The sequence below is a fragment of the Anser anser genome, assembly GCF_964211835.1.
Source record: "Anser anser genome assembly, chromosome: 1".
NCBI classification, from domain to species: Eukaryota; Metazoa; Chordata; class Aves; order Anseriformes; family Anatidae; genus Anser; species Anser anser.
This window is the reverse complement of record NC_139720.1, coordinates 184376195-184390368: the sequence shown is the minus strand read 5'-3', so window position 1 is coordinate 184390368 and position 14174 is coordinate 184376195. Positions and strand designations below refer to the sequence as shown.

General features: G+C 45.6%; 1 protein-coding gene and 1 long non-coding RNA gene across 3 annotated transcripts in view; one reads left to right on the top strand and one right to left on the bottom strand.

Moving 5' to 3' along the window:
* The first annotated feature begins 1413 nt into the window (after window positions 1–1413).
* LOC310896401 lies at window positions 1414–6958 on the top strand. Its single transcript, XR_014581452.1, has 2 exons — window positions 1414–1737; window positions 1837–6958. It is a non-coding gene; the product is annotated as an uncharacterized lncRNA (long non-coding RNA).
* The window catches only part of WDFY2 (WD repeat and FYVE domain containing 2), a gene marked incomplete at its 5' end in the record, with an annotated part of 80007 nt that continues 72219 nt past the window's right edge, over window positions 6387–14174 (bottom strand). For both annotated transcript variants that reach the window (XM_083828517.1, XM_083828516.1), the window contains 5 exons: window positions 6387–7562; window positions 8254–8362; window positions 8661–8791; window positions 10286–10387; window positions 13599–13704. In XM_083828517.1, coding sequence (XP_083684643.1) covers window positions 7533–7562; window positions 8254–8362; window positions 8661–8791; window positions 10286–10387; window positions 13599–13704 — 478 coding nt within the window. In that variant the 3' untranslated portion in view covers window positions 6387–7532. The remainder of the gene's footprint in view (window positions 7563–8253; window positions 8363–8660; window positions 8792–10285; window positions 10388–13598; window positions 13705–14174) is intronic.

The window sequence follows — 14174 nt, the reverse complement described above, 5'->3', positions numbered from 1 at the left end:
TAATGTCACTGAATCAGAAGGTTTTTGCTCTTGGGGGTTTTGCACAAGCCAGAGTGCACAGACCACACGTAGAGTCGTTTCCCCACATTGCCCCATCGGCAGTGAACAGGACTGACCGCAGCGATGCAGTTGCCACTGAAACGTTTCTCAGTCATCAGTGAAAATTTTAGGAGGTCCGTCCAACAGATGATCATGTACATGGCATTTCCTCTTTTCCTAAAGTTTCATTGCTGGGCCATGTTTATTCATTCTTAAAAATAAAACAAATTTATGTTTGGTTAAAGGTATAAACAATTGTTTGTAGTCTGTCTTTGAATGCCAGGACATGCCCATATCTATCTATCTCTTTTTTGGAGTAAACTGCAAATACCAACTGTTGCATTTGCACCAACAGTGCACCAACAGCGTTTGTGCTGTCCTAGCTGTGCACACTCACATTGTTTCCACTCGCTGGTAAAAAAGGTTCAAGCAGGGCCAGCTCTTCCTGTTAAACAGGATTCAAGCATGATGTTGACCATGCTGTGCTTGGGCCCAAAGATCACAGAATCATCTAGGTCGGAAGAGGCCTCCAAGATCACCTAGTCCAACCTCTGACCTAACACTGACAAGTCCTGCACTAAACCATATCACTAAGCTCTGCATCTAAACGTCTTTTAAAGACCTCCGGGGATGGTGATTCAACCACTTCCCTGGGCAGCCCATTGATGGGAGTTTTTCTATAGACTTTAATGTAAACAGCTAAGTCAGTGCTGAAAAACTCAACATAAACTATTTATTTGGTGGAACACAGTCCTGGGCCAGACATGTCAATTTTCAATTCAGTCAACTACTATATTTTTGGAATGACAAAGCATTTTTAAGACACAATATTGAGAGTCACACTCTTAAATCTCACATTCCCTGCAACACTAAAGGTCTCCTGATGATGATACCAGATCCTACTTGTAAAGTTAGCGCTGGTCAACATTCACCCAGCAGCTTTTTCAATGAGCTGTTGACACTTTGAATGGAAGCAGGAAGCTTCAAATCTCTCTTGGCTCAGAATAGTTCCCTGTTTGTTTCTTTTCTTTTTTCTTTTTTGTTTTTTTTTTCTTTTTTGTTTTTTTTTTTCTTTTTTGTTTTTTTTTGTTTGTTTTTTCTTTTTTTTTCTTTTTTGTTTTTTGTTTTTTGTTTTTTCCTTCCCTTCCCTTCCCTTCCCTTCCCTTCCCCTCCCTTCCCCTCCCCTCCCCTCCCCTCCCCTCCCTTCCCTTCCCTTCCCTTCCCTTCCCTTCCCTTCCCTTCCCTTCCCTTCCCTTCCCTTCCCTTCCCTTCCCTTCCCTTCCCTTCCCTTCCCTTCCCTTCCCTTCCCTTCCCTTCCCTTCCCTTCCCTTCCCTTCCCTTCCCTTCCCTTCCCTTCCCTTCCCTTCCCTTCCCCTTTCCTCTTTCCTCTTTCCTCTTTCCTCTTTCCTCTTTCCTCTTTCCTCTTTGTCAGTCTTAACACTTCATGTTTTGCTGGGACAGGTGGTTTGGGTGCATATGGGCAGACCCAGTGGCTGGTTACAGAAGATAATTTTGAAATGCAAAGAAGATAACTTGAAAAAATCTGTATTCCAGCAGCACTCATCCTAGCTCTGAGCTAGACAATGAGAAAGAGAAAGAAGGCATTGAACAGGCAAGAAATCGAATGGAGAGGAGTGTAACAAAAGCGTTTCTGGGACTAAAAGTGACTGAATCCAAGAGCTCCAACTTGTGAAGTAGGTCAGTATTTGTGTTCCTCTCTCCCTAGGGGGAGCCATCAGATAAATGTTAGGAAAATGGTGTATTCTTATGAAGAAAACTTGTTCTCTACCAAACTAGAATTTAATGTACAGCCTACAGAGAGACACGGCGTCAGCCTGGCCAAAGGTCTTCAGCCAGCCAGCTTTTCAGCCTTCTGTCGAGAGAAACAGCCGTGTTTGCCGTGCCAGCAATGTCAGTGGCACTGCACAGATAAAATTTCGGAAGAACAGAAGAGTGGAAGAACCAGAACAAGTACAAACTTCTGGGAGCTGCTGGGAAGTGAGGTTTGCCTTGCCAGTTAAAAATCCTCTTGGTTGTTTTCCCTTTGCTTTCCAGGTACAGTAAGAGTTGAGAATCCACAATCAGGAATTGGAAATGGAAAAAGGAAGCTCTGGAGCAGTGCAGAAAACTGAGTTATTAGCTCACTGCCCAGACATCCTGCTTCCCTTGGCTGTTGGCCCACTTCCAGGTAGTCAAGATGAAAAATTCATCCTGTACATCCCCATTGCTACAGCACTGTCTGGGCATGGCGCAGGGAACCTCAGTGCCCAAAGCAGAGACAGCGGGGTCTGCCCCAGGCTGTAAGCCAGGGAATGAGGGTATGGGCTCCAGGCGGGGGGGGAGGAGAAGAAATAGCATTTACTCAATATCAAGAACAGTGGTGAAAGCTTCAAGAAACTAGTTTGTACCTGGTGTTAATTACTAAAGATAAATCAAGTTCATGCACTCGCTTTTGCTGAAACTTTATGAGTTACTTGGTGGTGGCAACGCCACAGAATTTTCTTGGGACAGGACACAGCTGAGGTGGCAACGGGTCTTTCACATCTGAAGGAAGCCCCGACCCACTATAAAATGTTTGTATTTAGTTAGCACCTGCAAAAATGCCAAATTCAGTTAACAGGGATGAAAAAATTGTGCAAAGAAGCCTGGAAAGTTCAAAAGTGATAAAGCCTTTAATAAGTTCAGATTACTTAACGGGTAGGGAACAAGCAGCTGGAGAAGGGCAAAACGAATACCTCCATAAGGCCTGACACCTCTCAGCACCATCTCAGCAGTGATGGGGCTCTCTGCCATCGCTGAAATATCAAAGTGCTTCCACATCTACTGCATTTCTTACTGCTCTGCTTGAGGTAGATAAACACTACTACTGGGCAACTAAAACAAAGAACGAGAAATTGAAGTTAGATCTTCACAGACTCCATCTGCCACCCCATCACCAGAACAACTGCATACTCCTCCCGACTTAAGGATCCTGACCAGGGCTGCTGCTCAGCTCATAACGCTAGGACAGGGGATGGTTCAGCTTTGTAGAGTTCTGGTGAGTACTCATTTCAACACTACTGGCTTTTTTTGGTGTGCTGATAATGTTCATTCCTAGCATATATATATAGTTGCAAATACTTTGCTGGTAGACTGGTCTCTCTTGTTTTCATTTTGTCTCGAGTTCGATGTCCACATGTGGCAGAAATGTCAATGTCTTTGAGTTCAACCTCTTGTCCTGCAGCAAACACAATTTCAGATATGGCCAAAAAGCCACAATGGAAAATCCCCACAAACTGGGAAAATGTAATGAAAAATCATGTGTAACCACACAGGGTTAATCTCTGAAACAGAAATTCCAGAAGTTCAGGTTACTGTCAGACTAGGGAACTTTTTTTTTTTTCCTTCTTCTGAGGGGCAAAGATTTCCTGCAAAATTTCATATTTGATTTTAAAGAGAGAATCTGAGAAATTCCTCATTATTAAACAAGAGGTCAACATTGAAGGGACTCAGCACATTAATCCATCTTGAAAAGGGATCGGATTTGTTCTTCCCGTTGCATACTACTATAGAAACAAAGTCTTTTAGGTCCTAATTTAAAACATCCTATTTGCTCAATGGGGCTTCCTGGTAAGGACACAGCCCTGCAAAACCACTCGTTGTAGAACTACCCGCTATGTGCTACTAAACAGAATTTTGGTTGTTCTTACCCAAACTGTTTTGTGAACAGCAAGGACATGCACATGTAGCACTTCCAGATTTGTTAGTAGACTTAGTATTTTATATTTCAAGATACTTTTTTTTTCTTTTTTTAATTTTCTAAGTCATGCAGTAGATGTAGACATGGACTTTTATTCATAGACTCTCAGAATGGCTGAGGCTGTCAGGGAGCTCTGGAGGCCCCCGTCCCCAAGCCCCGCTCCAGCAGGGCCCCCCAGCGCAGGGTGCCCAGGACCCCGTCCAGGCGCCTTGTGCCGCTCTCCCAGGAGGAGACCCCACAGCCTCTCTGGGCAGCCTGGGCCAGTGCTCAGCCGCCCGCCCAGCACACAAGTGCTGCCTGGTGCTCAGAGGGAGCCTCCTGCCTGCCCCTCGGTGCCCACTGCCCCTGGCCTGGCGCTGGGCACCCCTGAAAAGAGCCTGGCTGCGGCCTCTTTGCCCCCTGCCTGCGGGGATTCACAGCCCTGGGTGAGATCCCCCTGAGCCTCCTCTTCTCCAGGCTGAGCAGTCCCAGCTCTCCCGGCCTCTGCTCGCAGGAGAGGTGCTCCAGGCCCTTCCTCACCTGGGTGGCCCTACCATGCACTGTCTCCAGTATGCCCAGAACTGGAGAGCTGGGGGAAACATTATTTATTCCTTTCTGACAGTGATATCCTCATCAATAGGATATCCTCAAGATCAAGAGGATGAGGTGGGGAGGTCAATTGGGCTTCACTGTAATGAGTAAGTAAACAAGTGTTAACAGATGAGGACACTACTGTCACCACTCAGGACTGTTCCAACACCGTCAGACTTTCAGCCCCGTGCATTAGCCTGTTTTAAAACGTCTAACCATGGCGTTAGTCTTAGAAGGACCATCAGTGCCATCCTTGCACTGCCCACATACTTTTCCCTTCCCTTAAGTATTTTCAGCTTAAAAGGACTGAAGCTGGGGGCTGGGGAGAGAATCAATGCTCAGGTCCATCTCCCTTCAGCCAGCCAGAACGCACGGGGCTCAAATCAGCCATTCAAGCACTGCGTGCGTGGCCCAATCCTGCCCCATCACCTGCACGACCACGACAGATACCGCTCACTTTAAGAGCAGGAAGGGCAGATAGATTCTCTGAAGAACACTGCTTCTTCCCCCAAAGAAATACCAGCTAAGAGAGAAATGAAAACCAAATTTTATAAAAATGAAGAGCAGGGGAAAGCCAGCATTGTTTGTGTGCCCTTTGGCACAGCAGGAGATAACACTAAAAGCTTGCTGCTGTAATTCAGCAGCCCCTGGGATGAGAGACTTTGTTTTGCTTGAGTGTGTGTGGGTGTATTCCATGGTTTACATCTGTACCAAAAGACACTGCACCCTCCGTCCCTCTGTTCTCTCCCCCCCAACACCCCAAAATAATGTAATTCTCAAAAAACAGCTCAGAGTCATTATTTGGCAATTAAAATTAAATTAAAAAGAAAAGTACCAGGCAACAGGCATCCCTTTTTGTGCTGATCTAGAAGACGAAACCAGTATGGTTACACAAACAGTGCAAGTCAGGGAGGTAGGTATTTTTACCTCTCCCACTGTCAAACTCTCCTTGTTTCATTTGGGATGTAGAGGAATTATTGTTAAACAGACCTATTTTCCCTTCATATCACTACATTATAGCTCTAAAGGTCAGAGCAAAGGAAAACAGTCTGCTTTCCTCTCCAGCTTCACTTTCAGCTTATATCATTTTTTAAGCTGCGACCGGTCTGACCTGAGATTGCAAGGTAACAGAGCATTCATGTTAAATTCAAATAACCCTCCAGATAGTTTATTTGGAAAGAATAACAGAGGAAATTTTGCAAAATGGGCTCGTGTACCCAACATCCACCCACAAGCAACACTAAAACCACAACTGCATGGGAAGAGAAGATAGGGATGAGAGTTTACTGCAGGAATTCAAACAAACCTTGCTCCCAAATCCAGTCACCAGGAAAGAAAGTATACGGGCTTACAAAAATATATACGGGCTTACAAAAATATTAACATTTAAGTAAGAAAGAAAGTCTTTTTAGTGCTATGTGAATTATGTTTGAAAATATGCTTTAAAAATGCTGCCTGGAGGGGAGCTGACACCAGGCTGTATGACCAGGAAAGCCAGGGTGGCATCATTTCAGACAACTGCAGAATGCTTAAGCCCCGTTTATAGGTTGTATAAATAGAGAATTGTCCCTGAAAATATGTATCTGTCATACCACGCACATGTGAAAGTCCATGCGCTCTTTACTGAGGCAGCTCATCAGTCTGACATTAATGCCATGGATTTTGTTTACCTTTTTGTTTCCTCGAAAGTGAATTACTGCCAGGCAAGCAAAGGAGAAGGTTTGTTTTCTTTTGCGAAAGCATAAAGCTCTTCTCTATGTAGCAATGTGCATTGTAGTCCTAGACACCGTGACCTCCCATTTAGCAGGGAAAAGTAAAGTACAAAATGGGGCAAGACTGAGCACCACTGACCTGCTGTGTCACGGCAGGTAGGGACCAACAACCCTGCTTAAAGAGGAGACACAGGAAACTCCCAGCCTGCTGTTCCGTGCCAGTTTCTTCCAAGAGCATTGACAATAGCGTGTTAAACACTGAAATGGATGTAGAGGAACACAAAGATGACTCCTCAGATAACATCCCTCTGGAACAAAAAAGCCGTGGGTTTTTGTTCTTTTTTATTCATCTTGACAATTTCCTTTTAAAAAGGTAAGTTAGTAATCCAGGTTTTTAAATACTTTTTATTTTTTAAAAGAAACTGTCAAATATGACAACAGGACAATGGGTGTCATTCAGCAATATCAGTTTCTGATCTAGAGAGGAAATTAATAAAAACCATCAGCATTTTAAAAAATAAATATGACTAACCGTATGGAAAACGGGAAAAACAAATTCATGTTCAACAACACAGACAGGTATAAATGCTGAAATGTTGCTGCGCAAGGTAGAGGTAGAGGTAAAACAGACTTTTCAGACCCAGACCAGCTTTAGATCCGCTCCCCACGCCCCCATGCACACCCTCCCAAAAGCTGCTCACAGTTGTCAATAATTTCATTAGAATCAGCCTGCAGCCTCATCAAAGCAGGTCTGTGTGCTCCTTGCAATGCTCTGAGCTGGAAAACTATTTCAGCTTTTGTAGAAATTAGTTGCTATGCAACCTGGCCCCCTGGTTTTGCAACTTGTGCAGCAAGGAGAGTGGCTGGAAGCTGTTCTTCAGCTCCTGCGAAACAATCCAGCGCTCTCCGGCTGATGTCTGCGAGGACAAGTGGACGGCAGAGCCGTTTTTAGGAACGGCAAGTGCATCAAACGCAGAGAACGTGCAGCACCGTGCCTGGAATTCCTCCATGGAAGAGAGCATCGTCAGCAGGAACATCCCAAATAGAGAGGTGCTCGCTGTGGGGAGAGCTGATTGCCTTTATGCAGTCTGTCGATACCGAAAACGTACGTGGTAAGACACAAACCCAGAACCCTCTGTACAAAGCAGCAAGTATCCTGACACAAGGAAATACAAAAACTAAAAATTGCACCGCACACGGATTTTCCGAACAAACTCAAGACAACTGAAGTCAGATCGTACAAACCATTAGTTAAAAAAATACCTTCTGGGATATTTTGAGAATAAGTGGAAAGAGTCTTCGTGCAAATGTTCAGCCTTGATCAAGCAGAGGACATAAAATCGTTGTAAACACATTAGTTCCTTTCTCATCTGCCGTATGCACCCAGCGTTATCTATCTTCTGCAGTGTGATTAGGGTTAGGAAATCTGTTTCTTCTGTAAATGTCACCCTTCAAGTTCCACTGGTGCATCATCAAGACACTACTGGTGTCATATCCCACAACTGTTGATATAACAACATACAATAACATAGTGAATAGTGGCAAATACAATAAAATACAGTATGTAATGTCATATCTAAGGAATTTGCACTTTTTTATTTTTGCTTACGGGAGGCTACTTGGCCAGAGCTGGATGCACCAGGTCCAATGGTCCAACAAAGTTTAATTTCATTTTCTAACACTCATGTCACTTTACACTTTATTCTAATAAGCTGAGTTCATAACTGGCTTTAAGAGAAACTAACAAAAACCCACCCTGTATTGCTAACTTGAATGATAAGCAGTCATACTATGATGATGAGGTTGTGTTTTTTGTTTGTTTGTTTTGTTTTTGTTTTTAATTGCTAGAGCTTTGCTAGAAACTTATCACTTTAACTATTTCTCCATATGGAGATTTGATGTCTGTGGGGCCTTTCTTTACCCGGCCACACAAACTAATTAGCCACATCAAAAAGCAGTCTGTCTTCCTTGAAGAGAAGTCACTGTGAGCACTGACTTTGCTGTAGTGTCGTCCCTGTCCCTTCAGGCAGTCACTTCATAGACCAGGACCTCTTTCCTCTTTACCGGGCAGAATTGCATCAATTGGTGAGAGAGAGCTCTGGGTGGAAGAAGGCAGGCAGGACGCACATGGATCCACATGGGAGAGAAAGGAGAAATGAAATAGAGGAGCTAGAGCAATCTCCTCACTCCTACCTTAATAACCTTGTCTGTCCCCGAGGTCAAGAGCCATCCTCTGGTGGCATCAAAGTGTACGTGAACTATGTTGTGCTTGCTGTCATGGAAAGTAGCTGTGGGCGCCCGCCTGAAGAAAGAGATACCAAATCAGCAAAAAATGTGTCTGCAGGATTTTTCAAATAAGCATTTGAGTGCTTCTGTAAGCCACCGACTCAGCAACCTCTCTGTAAACTGCAATATGAGACCTTCCCAGCACGACAAGAGCAGGGGTGTACATTCCTCTGTCCCCCCCCCGGACTGTGAGGGACTTCAGGGGCTTCTCTTGCCCCTCCTTCAGGGACCACCCCACCGGCTGCTCCCTCCCACAGCCCCACAGGCCCTCCCAGATGGGGAGTTTTGTCCTGTTCCAGGCTGTCCACACTTACTCTTCATCCGTGATGGACTCGTGGCAGCTATCGCAGACCCTCACTTCAAACTCGAAGCCCATCAGCGGGATGGAGGAGCGCTTGGAGCTGCACTTGCCGCAGACGGCCTTCCCGCACTTGCGGCAGTGGTGCTGTAGGAGACAACAGGCAAAAAGACTTCTTCAGCCATAAGCCCAGAGACAGAGCACCGCTCGTGCCGCGCCGGCTCTGCCATCTCACTTCAGCAGGACACAGCTGAGGCTGCAGCAAACAGAAAAGCTACTTTTCCAGGAAAGATGAAAGAGAACAGGCAAGGGCTTCAGAATAAATAGGTCAAAACCAACCAACCAAAAAAAATTTTTTTTCCTCTACCTGGGGCAAGCAGCAGCTGATCATCAGCTTGGACACCGGGAACTGGCAGTTAAAGCACTGCACAGGCCAGGGGGGCCCTGTTTCTCTCCCCCTTGCTCCATGGGAATCACTGCTTCCTCCCCAGTAGGTGCTTGGCATCTGTGGGTCACAATTTCTTCACCGAGTGACCAGTATTACAGGATTTTTTAACAGGGTGGAAGGTGAAAAAAGTTGTCCAAGCTGTCTCTTTTTCTTAGGAGAGAGAGAGATGGGAAGACAGGACAAGGAGCATGTCCATCCTGCCCTAGGTATGCCCATCTTTTGAGTCTCGCTTTGGGGCTGTAGGGGACTACACCACCACTGAGCAACGCATGCCACGTTAAAGCACGTCCAGGTCACAGCAGGACAGGGCTACGGTGCTGCAGCATCATCCTAGAGCCTCATCCCAGCCTCTCCCCTAACACGTATCACCTAATCATCCCAGTCAACCCCTTGGCCTCTTTCAGCCCCAGAAGCCCTGGTGTTTCTGCGTTTTGTTACCACCTGCCTTGGGTTTTCTCACACATGGGCTGTGTAGGACTGCAGGGCTGCCTTGCCTGCCGTAAGAGGGTCAGGCTCTGTAGTGATGAGCATTGCAAAAAGAAAGAGGAAAAGGCAGCTCAGCTGTGGCTCAGACACCTTTTGAGACTTTTGAAACTTTTCGAGACTTTTCAAGCTCCACAAGAGCATCTCTTCCAGCTTTTTTACTCCCTGATCCTCCTAAAAATTTGGGATCCACAGCCCCCTCCTGCTGGGCAGGGAAATGCAGCGGCGTGTTCCAAGCAGACCAGTAAGCCGTTTCCAACACAGCCTGAGCAGTTACAGATGTTTACCCAAGCCCATTGAAAACAGCTTTGCTTCCAGCACAATCTCCAAAAATCATCTGCAAATTTCTTTCTACAACAGACTCAACTGACAATAAGCAAAATCCCACATGGCTAAAGCTACAGACAGCCCCAAAACAATTTATTCAGCCCAGGCTCTATTATGTGCATTTGCTATTGGAACTGGCTGCAAAAAGAAAAAAAGGAGAAAAAGCTTCTGCTTCTGACGGGCCAGGTTTTTGGCTCTCAGTGTGTTCCTCCCAACCAGAAATCCAAGGCTGATCACTGAGGGCAGCTCACTACTGAGCACTCAGCAGAAGAACAAAGTGCAAGTTCTCAAGCTGTTAGGGACTAGAAAAAATACCAAAATACATAATGAGAGAGAAGAAGCCTAACTGCATCACATTAACGCACCAAAGGACCCATACAAACCTGCCTGAGGCCTATTTTCTTACTGTCCCACATTTGCTTGAAGTTCCAGAAGAAAGGCTGGTCACATTTTTGACAGGAGTCGCTGTCCAGCCACTCAGGGGTCTGCAACACAAACAGAAGGAATGAGCAACAAACTTCCATAAGAGCGCAGCGACAGGGCAAGAAAGACGTGTTGGCATGCAGTAATGTTGTCAACTGAACTGGATTAAAAACCATTTTCACAAGAAGCCATTTTACCTGTTTGTGGGGGCATCTATTTGGGCTCAGCTCTGAGCCTTGAAGGACGCAGGAGGAATACTTCTCACCCACCACGTGAAGCAGAGTTTGATTATAAGACCCTAAAAATAACCCAGCAAGAAACAAACGTCCCCCCACCTCTTCACTTTTGGAATTAGGCTTTTAAAAATGAATGTCCTGTCTGGACAGCATTTACCATCTGCTGATGCCTCTGGTAGGAACTGGAGGCAATGAGTACTTCCAATAGCCAAGCTACTTATCTGGAGGGAAGGGGGAGGTATCTGAAATTTGGCTTCTCCCTCCACCTCTCCCTCTCTTTCTTTCCTTTTCTTTCTTTTAATGCTGTAAGAGGCGTTCCTGCTGTCAGAGGTATCTGTGCTGCAAATCACACAAGGCAGGCAAAATGAGAGTCTCCTGAACAAGCCTAAAACCCAAAACAGCTTTTTTCCCTGCTTTCACACAAAGATGATGAAAGGAAAGCCTTCCATTTCCTAATGCAATGCATAGATTGGCACTCACGCTGTGGCTGAAGAGGGTAAAAAGATTTAAAGAAAAAGAAGGAAAACGTCAAAGGCCTTTCTCTCTCCTGCAGCCAGGTTTTGCTGTGAAGAGCAGCAAGGAACAGACTCCCCACAGGGAAGCAAGACTTGTCAGATCTGGAAGATCTCAGGAAATGCCTGAAATGGCAGAGGGGGGCTCGTGGAGGGAGCAAACAACCTCCTCCCCTACATTTGGATCCCCTAACACGTGTCGTGCATTAAGCTGGTGGTGGACATGCAACCCTTCTCCCCATGGTGTTTAGTATTAACATTCCTAAATTGTTATTATGGAATATTCCTAAATATTAGTATTTAGTACTAATATTCCTAAATACTGCGAAAGTATTTCCATATTCCTAAATACTATGACAGCCAGGCAAAGATAAGGTAAGGCTGATGGAGACCCTCAACTCCCACAATAGGTTTGACCTCCAACAACGAAGCAACTTGCCTGCTTCAGCTTCTTCTGTCAGTTGCTTTGAAGGCTGTTCACTCTGCAAGGGCAAATCTGTCTTTTCTACCCACAACAGCATTTTAGATTAATGCCTACAGATCTGCATGAATAAAGTTTTCATCTCTTCAGCATCTGAACATTAAACATGAAAAAGATGTTTTGCTCATGACAAGGAATTGCTTTGTAATCAAACAGAGACACACTGCTAGCATTTTTCAGATGTTCTCTTCTCACCGCTTTTTAAAAATAGAGATTAAAATAAGGAATCGAGGGATAAAATGGCTTAATTCACACTAATGCAATCTCAGAGATGTGGGAAAACCTGGTATCAAAGTGAATGCTGAGCAAACATCAAGTGAAAAAAAAAAAATCAGGGGAAAAATACCAAAGCCAAAATCCAAAAGAAAGTGCTGTAGGACCCCCCAAACAAGAACTGGTGCTAAGATCTCAAAGGTTTATGTTTTGGAGGCGTTTTAGCACAATGGACACCCTATTGCGCTACGGGGTAACAAGAAGAAGTCCAAATAGCTGTAGTCAGGGAAAGCAGCGCACCCAGTAGCACCTGCTGCTAAGCCCTCATTTAGCTAATTATATTTCTCCTCCACTCTTTAACCAGTCTTCTCACACCACTTCTGTCTGTTTTGCAACAAACCAATCTTAACCCCTTCCTGCAGCCTTTCGAAGGCGGCGGATGAGTAAGGTTTTCATTTTGTATGAAGTAAGGTTTTCACTTCTGGATGTTCAGGCTGCAGCAAAAAGGAAACATCTGGTGGGAGGGAGGAACCTGCTTTGCTTTCGTTTCACTTTTGGAGCTGATGACATAATTGGCCATTAGATTAGCAATTAAAGAGAGCCAACTGGAATGCTAATTCACGTAAAAAAAAGGGAGCAGGAGTAGCTCGGTTCCTGCCTAGGCCTATTTCAGTCGGTTTTAAAATCCAATTTTCCACTTATCGTTCCTCCTTGCTCAAGGGAGACACGCACAGCCCGGGGAGACCAAAACCCTCGTGGAGAAGCAGCAAAGCTGATTACAGACGGTGCTGCTACAAGCACAGGCTGCTCTGGGAGAAACTCACTGCCCTTATCCCTCCTCGCTTTTCTCTAATTACAGCGGTCTTCCCCACGTGCTGAAAGGATGAGGTGAAGGAATGCACCCAGAAGCGTGTTTTCAGCTGAATCCCTTGCAGCCACAGCCCCACGCTGGCTGGGAGTAACCTCTCCTTACCCCAACCTGCCTACCGCGGGCATTGGGAGTGTTTGTGGTGCCACCCACAGCCTTGCCCACCTGTGGGAATAGGGCGCAGCACTAAGCACGGCTGCTGCCTCCGTGCAGGAAAGAGCAGAGGCTTGCCGTGACTCATTTTGCCAGAATGTGCCACATTCACCGCTAGGGCTGAAGCCTGACTCACTCGCTCACCCCGCTGAGTCAGGTCTTCGAAGCTGCCGAGCGGAGGCAGCTCCCACAGCACAGAAGACCCAGGGTACGTTTCTGCACCTGTCTGCATTTGCTGGCCACACAGCATGAAAGGAATTGGGAGCGCGTGGGTGAAATCTTACTGTCTGGATCACCAAAGTCATCATTTATCCAGTTATATGTGCTGATACCAGAAGGGAGCAAGACCTGGTAGCAGGCGAGACTGAAGCCATAACTAAACGCCTTTTTAGCAAGAATAAAGGGAAAAGAAAAAAAAATACATGGGTTGCAGGTTTTCAGAGATGACAAAGAGCTTTCTTATTCTGTTTCCTTAAAAAAAAATTAATCTATCCATTTACCTCTGAAATATTTCTCATGATGTCCCGAAAAACAAAGCAGAACATCTCACGATACCCTCCTCAGAGGATGTCTTTCAGAGCAGTAAAGGACAGAAACCATTTAGCAGCTTAATACACATTTTCTGCCAGATAATTTCCCCGGTACCATATTATCAAAGGCATGGCATAATTGCTGTATAATAACTGGAGCATGTCCAACAACATTTTTAATGCCTGGAAAGATCTTGTTCGAATGGAAAGCTGCACACCTTAGAAAGACCCCTTCTTCCCAAGACTGTTTCAGACAGAATCAGCAAGAACAGGTCCCTACCTCCTGTCTCTCAACATCCATGTTCCAGACAACGATTCCCCCATCGGCACCACACGAGATGAGCTGCCGAGTGTGGTGAGCATAGGAGAGAGACTGAACTCGGTCACTGGAAAAGAAACAAGACAGTTAGTAATCAACCATTTAAGGCTGGCACAAAAGTAAGCACAAAACGTACAATAAAGCAATATAAATCACTCGTTTGCCTGTATGTTGTGTGTTTTTTGTTTCCCTGTTTTGAATTTTCTTGGTATTCTTTGGATGCAAATTGGAGTCTTTGCAGTCCAGGTGGGACCAGAGCCAGAGCATTGCTCACCTGGGCAGCATCCACAAAAGCAAGGACCTGTCCTGATAACTGGTTTCACTGCTCCTGAGACTGGGAGCTGAGCTGGGAAGCCAGAACAGGGCTGCAACTGCAGGGTCTCTCCCGCTCACATCTGAGTGCCCTGGTAAGGCGGCTTCTCTTCAGAAGGTTAGTAGGTATCTCCCACAGCATCCTCATAGGCAAGCTCAGGAAGTGTGGGACAGATGAATGGACAGTGAGGTGGGCTGAGAACTGGCTGGATGGCAGAGCTCAGA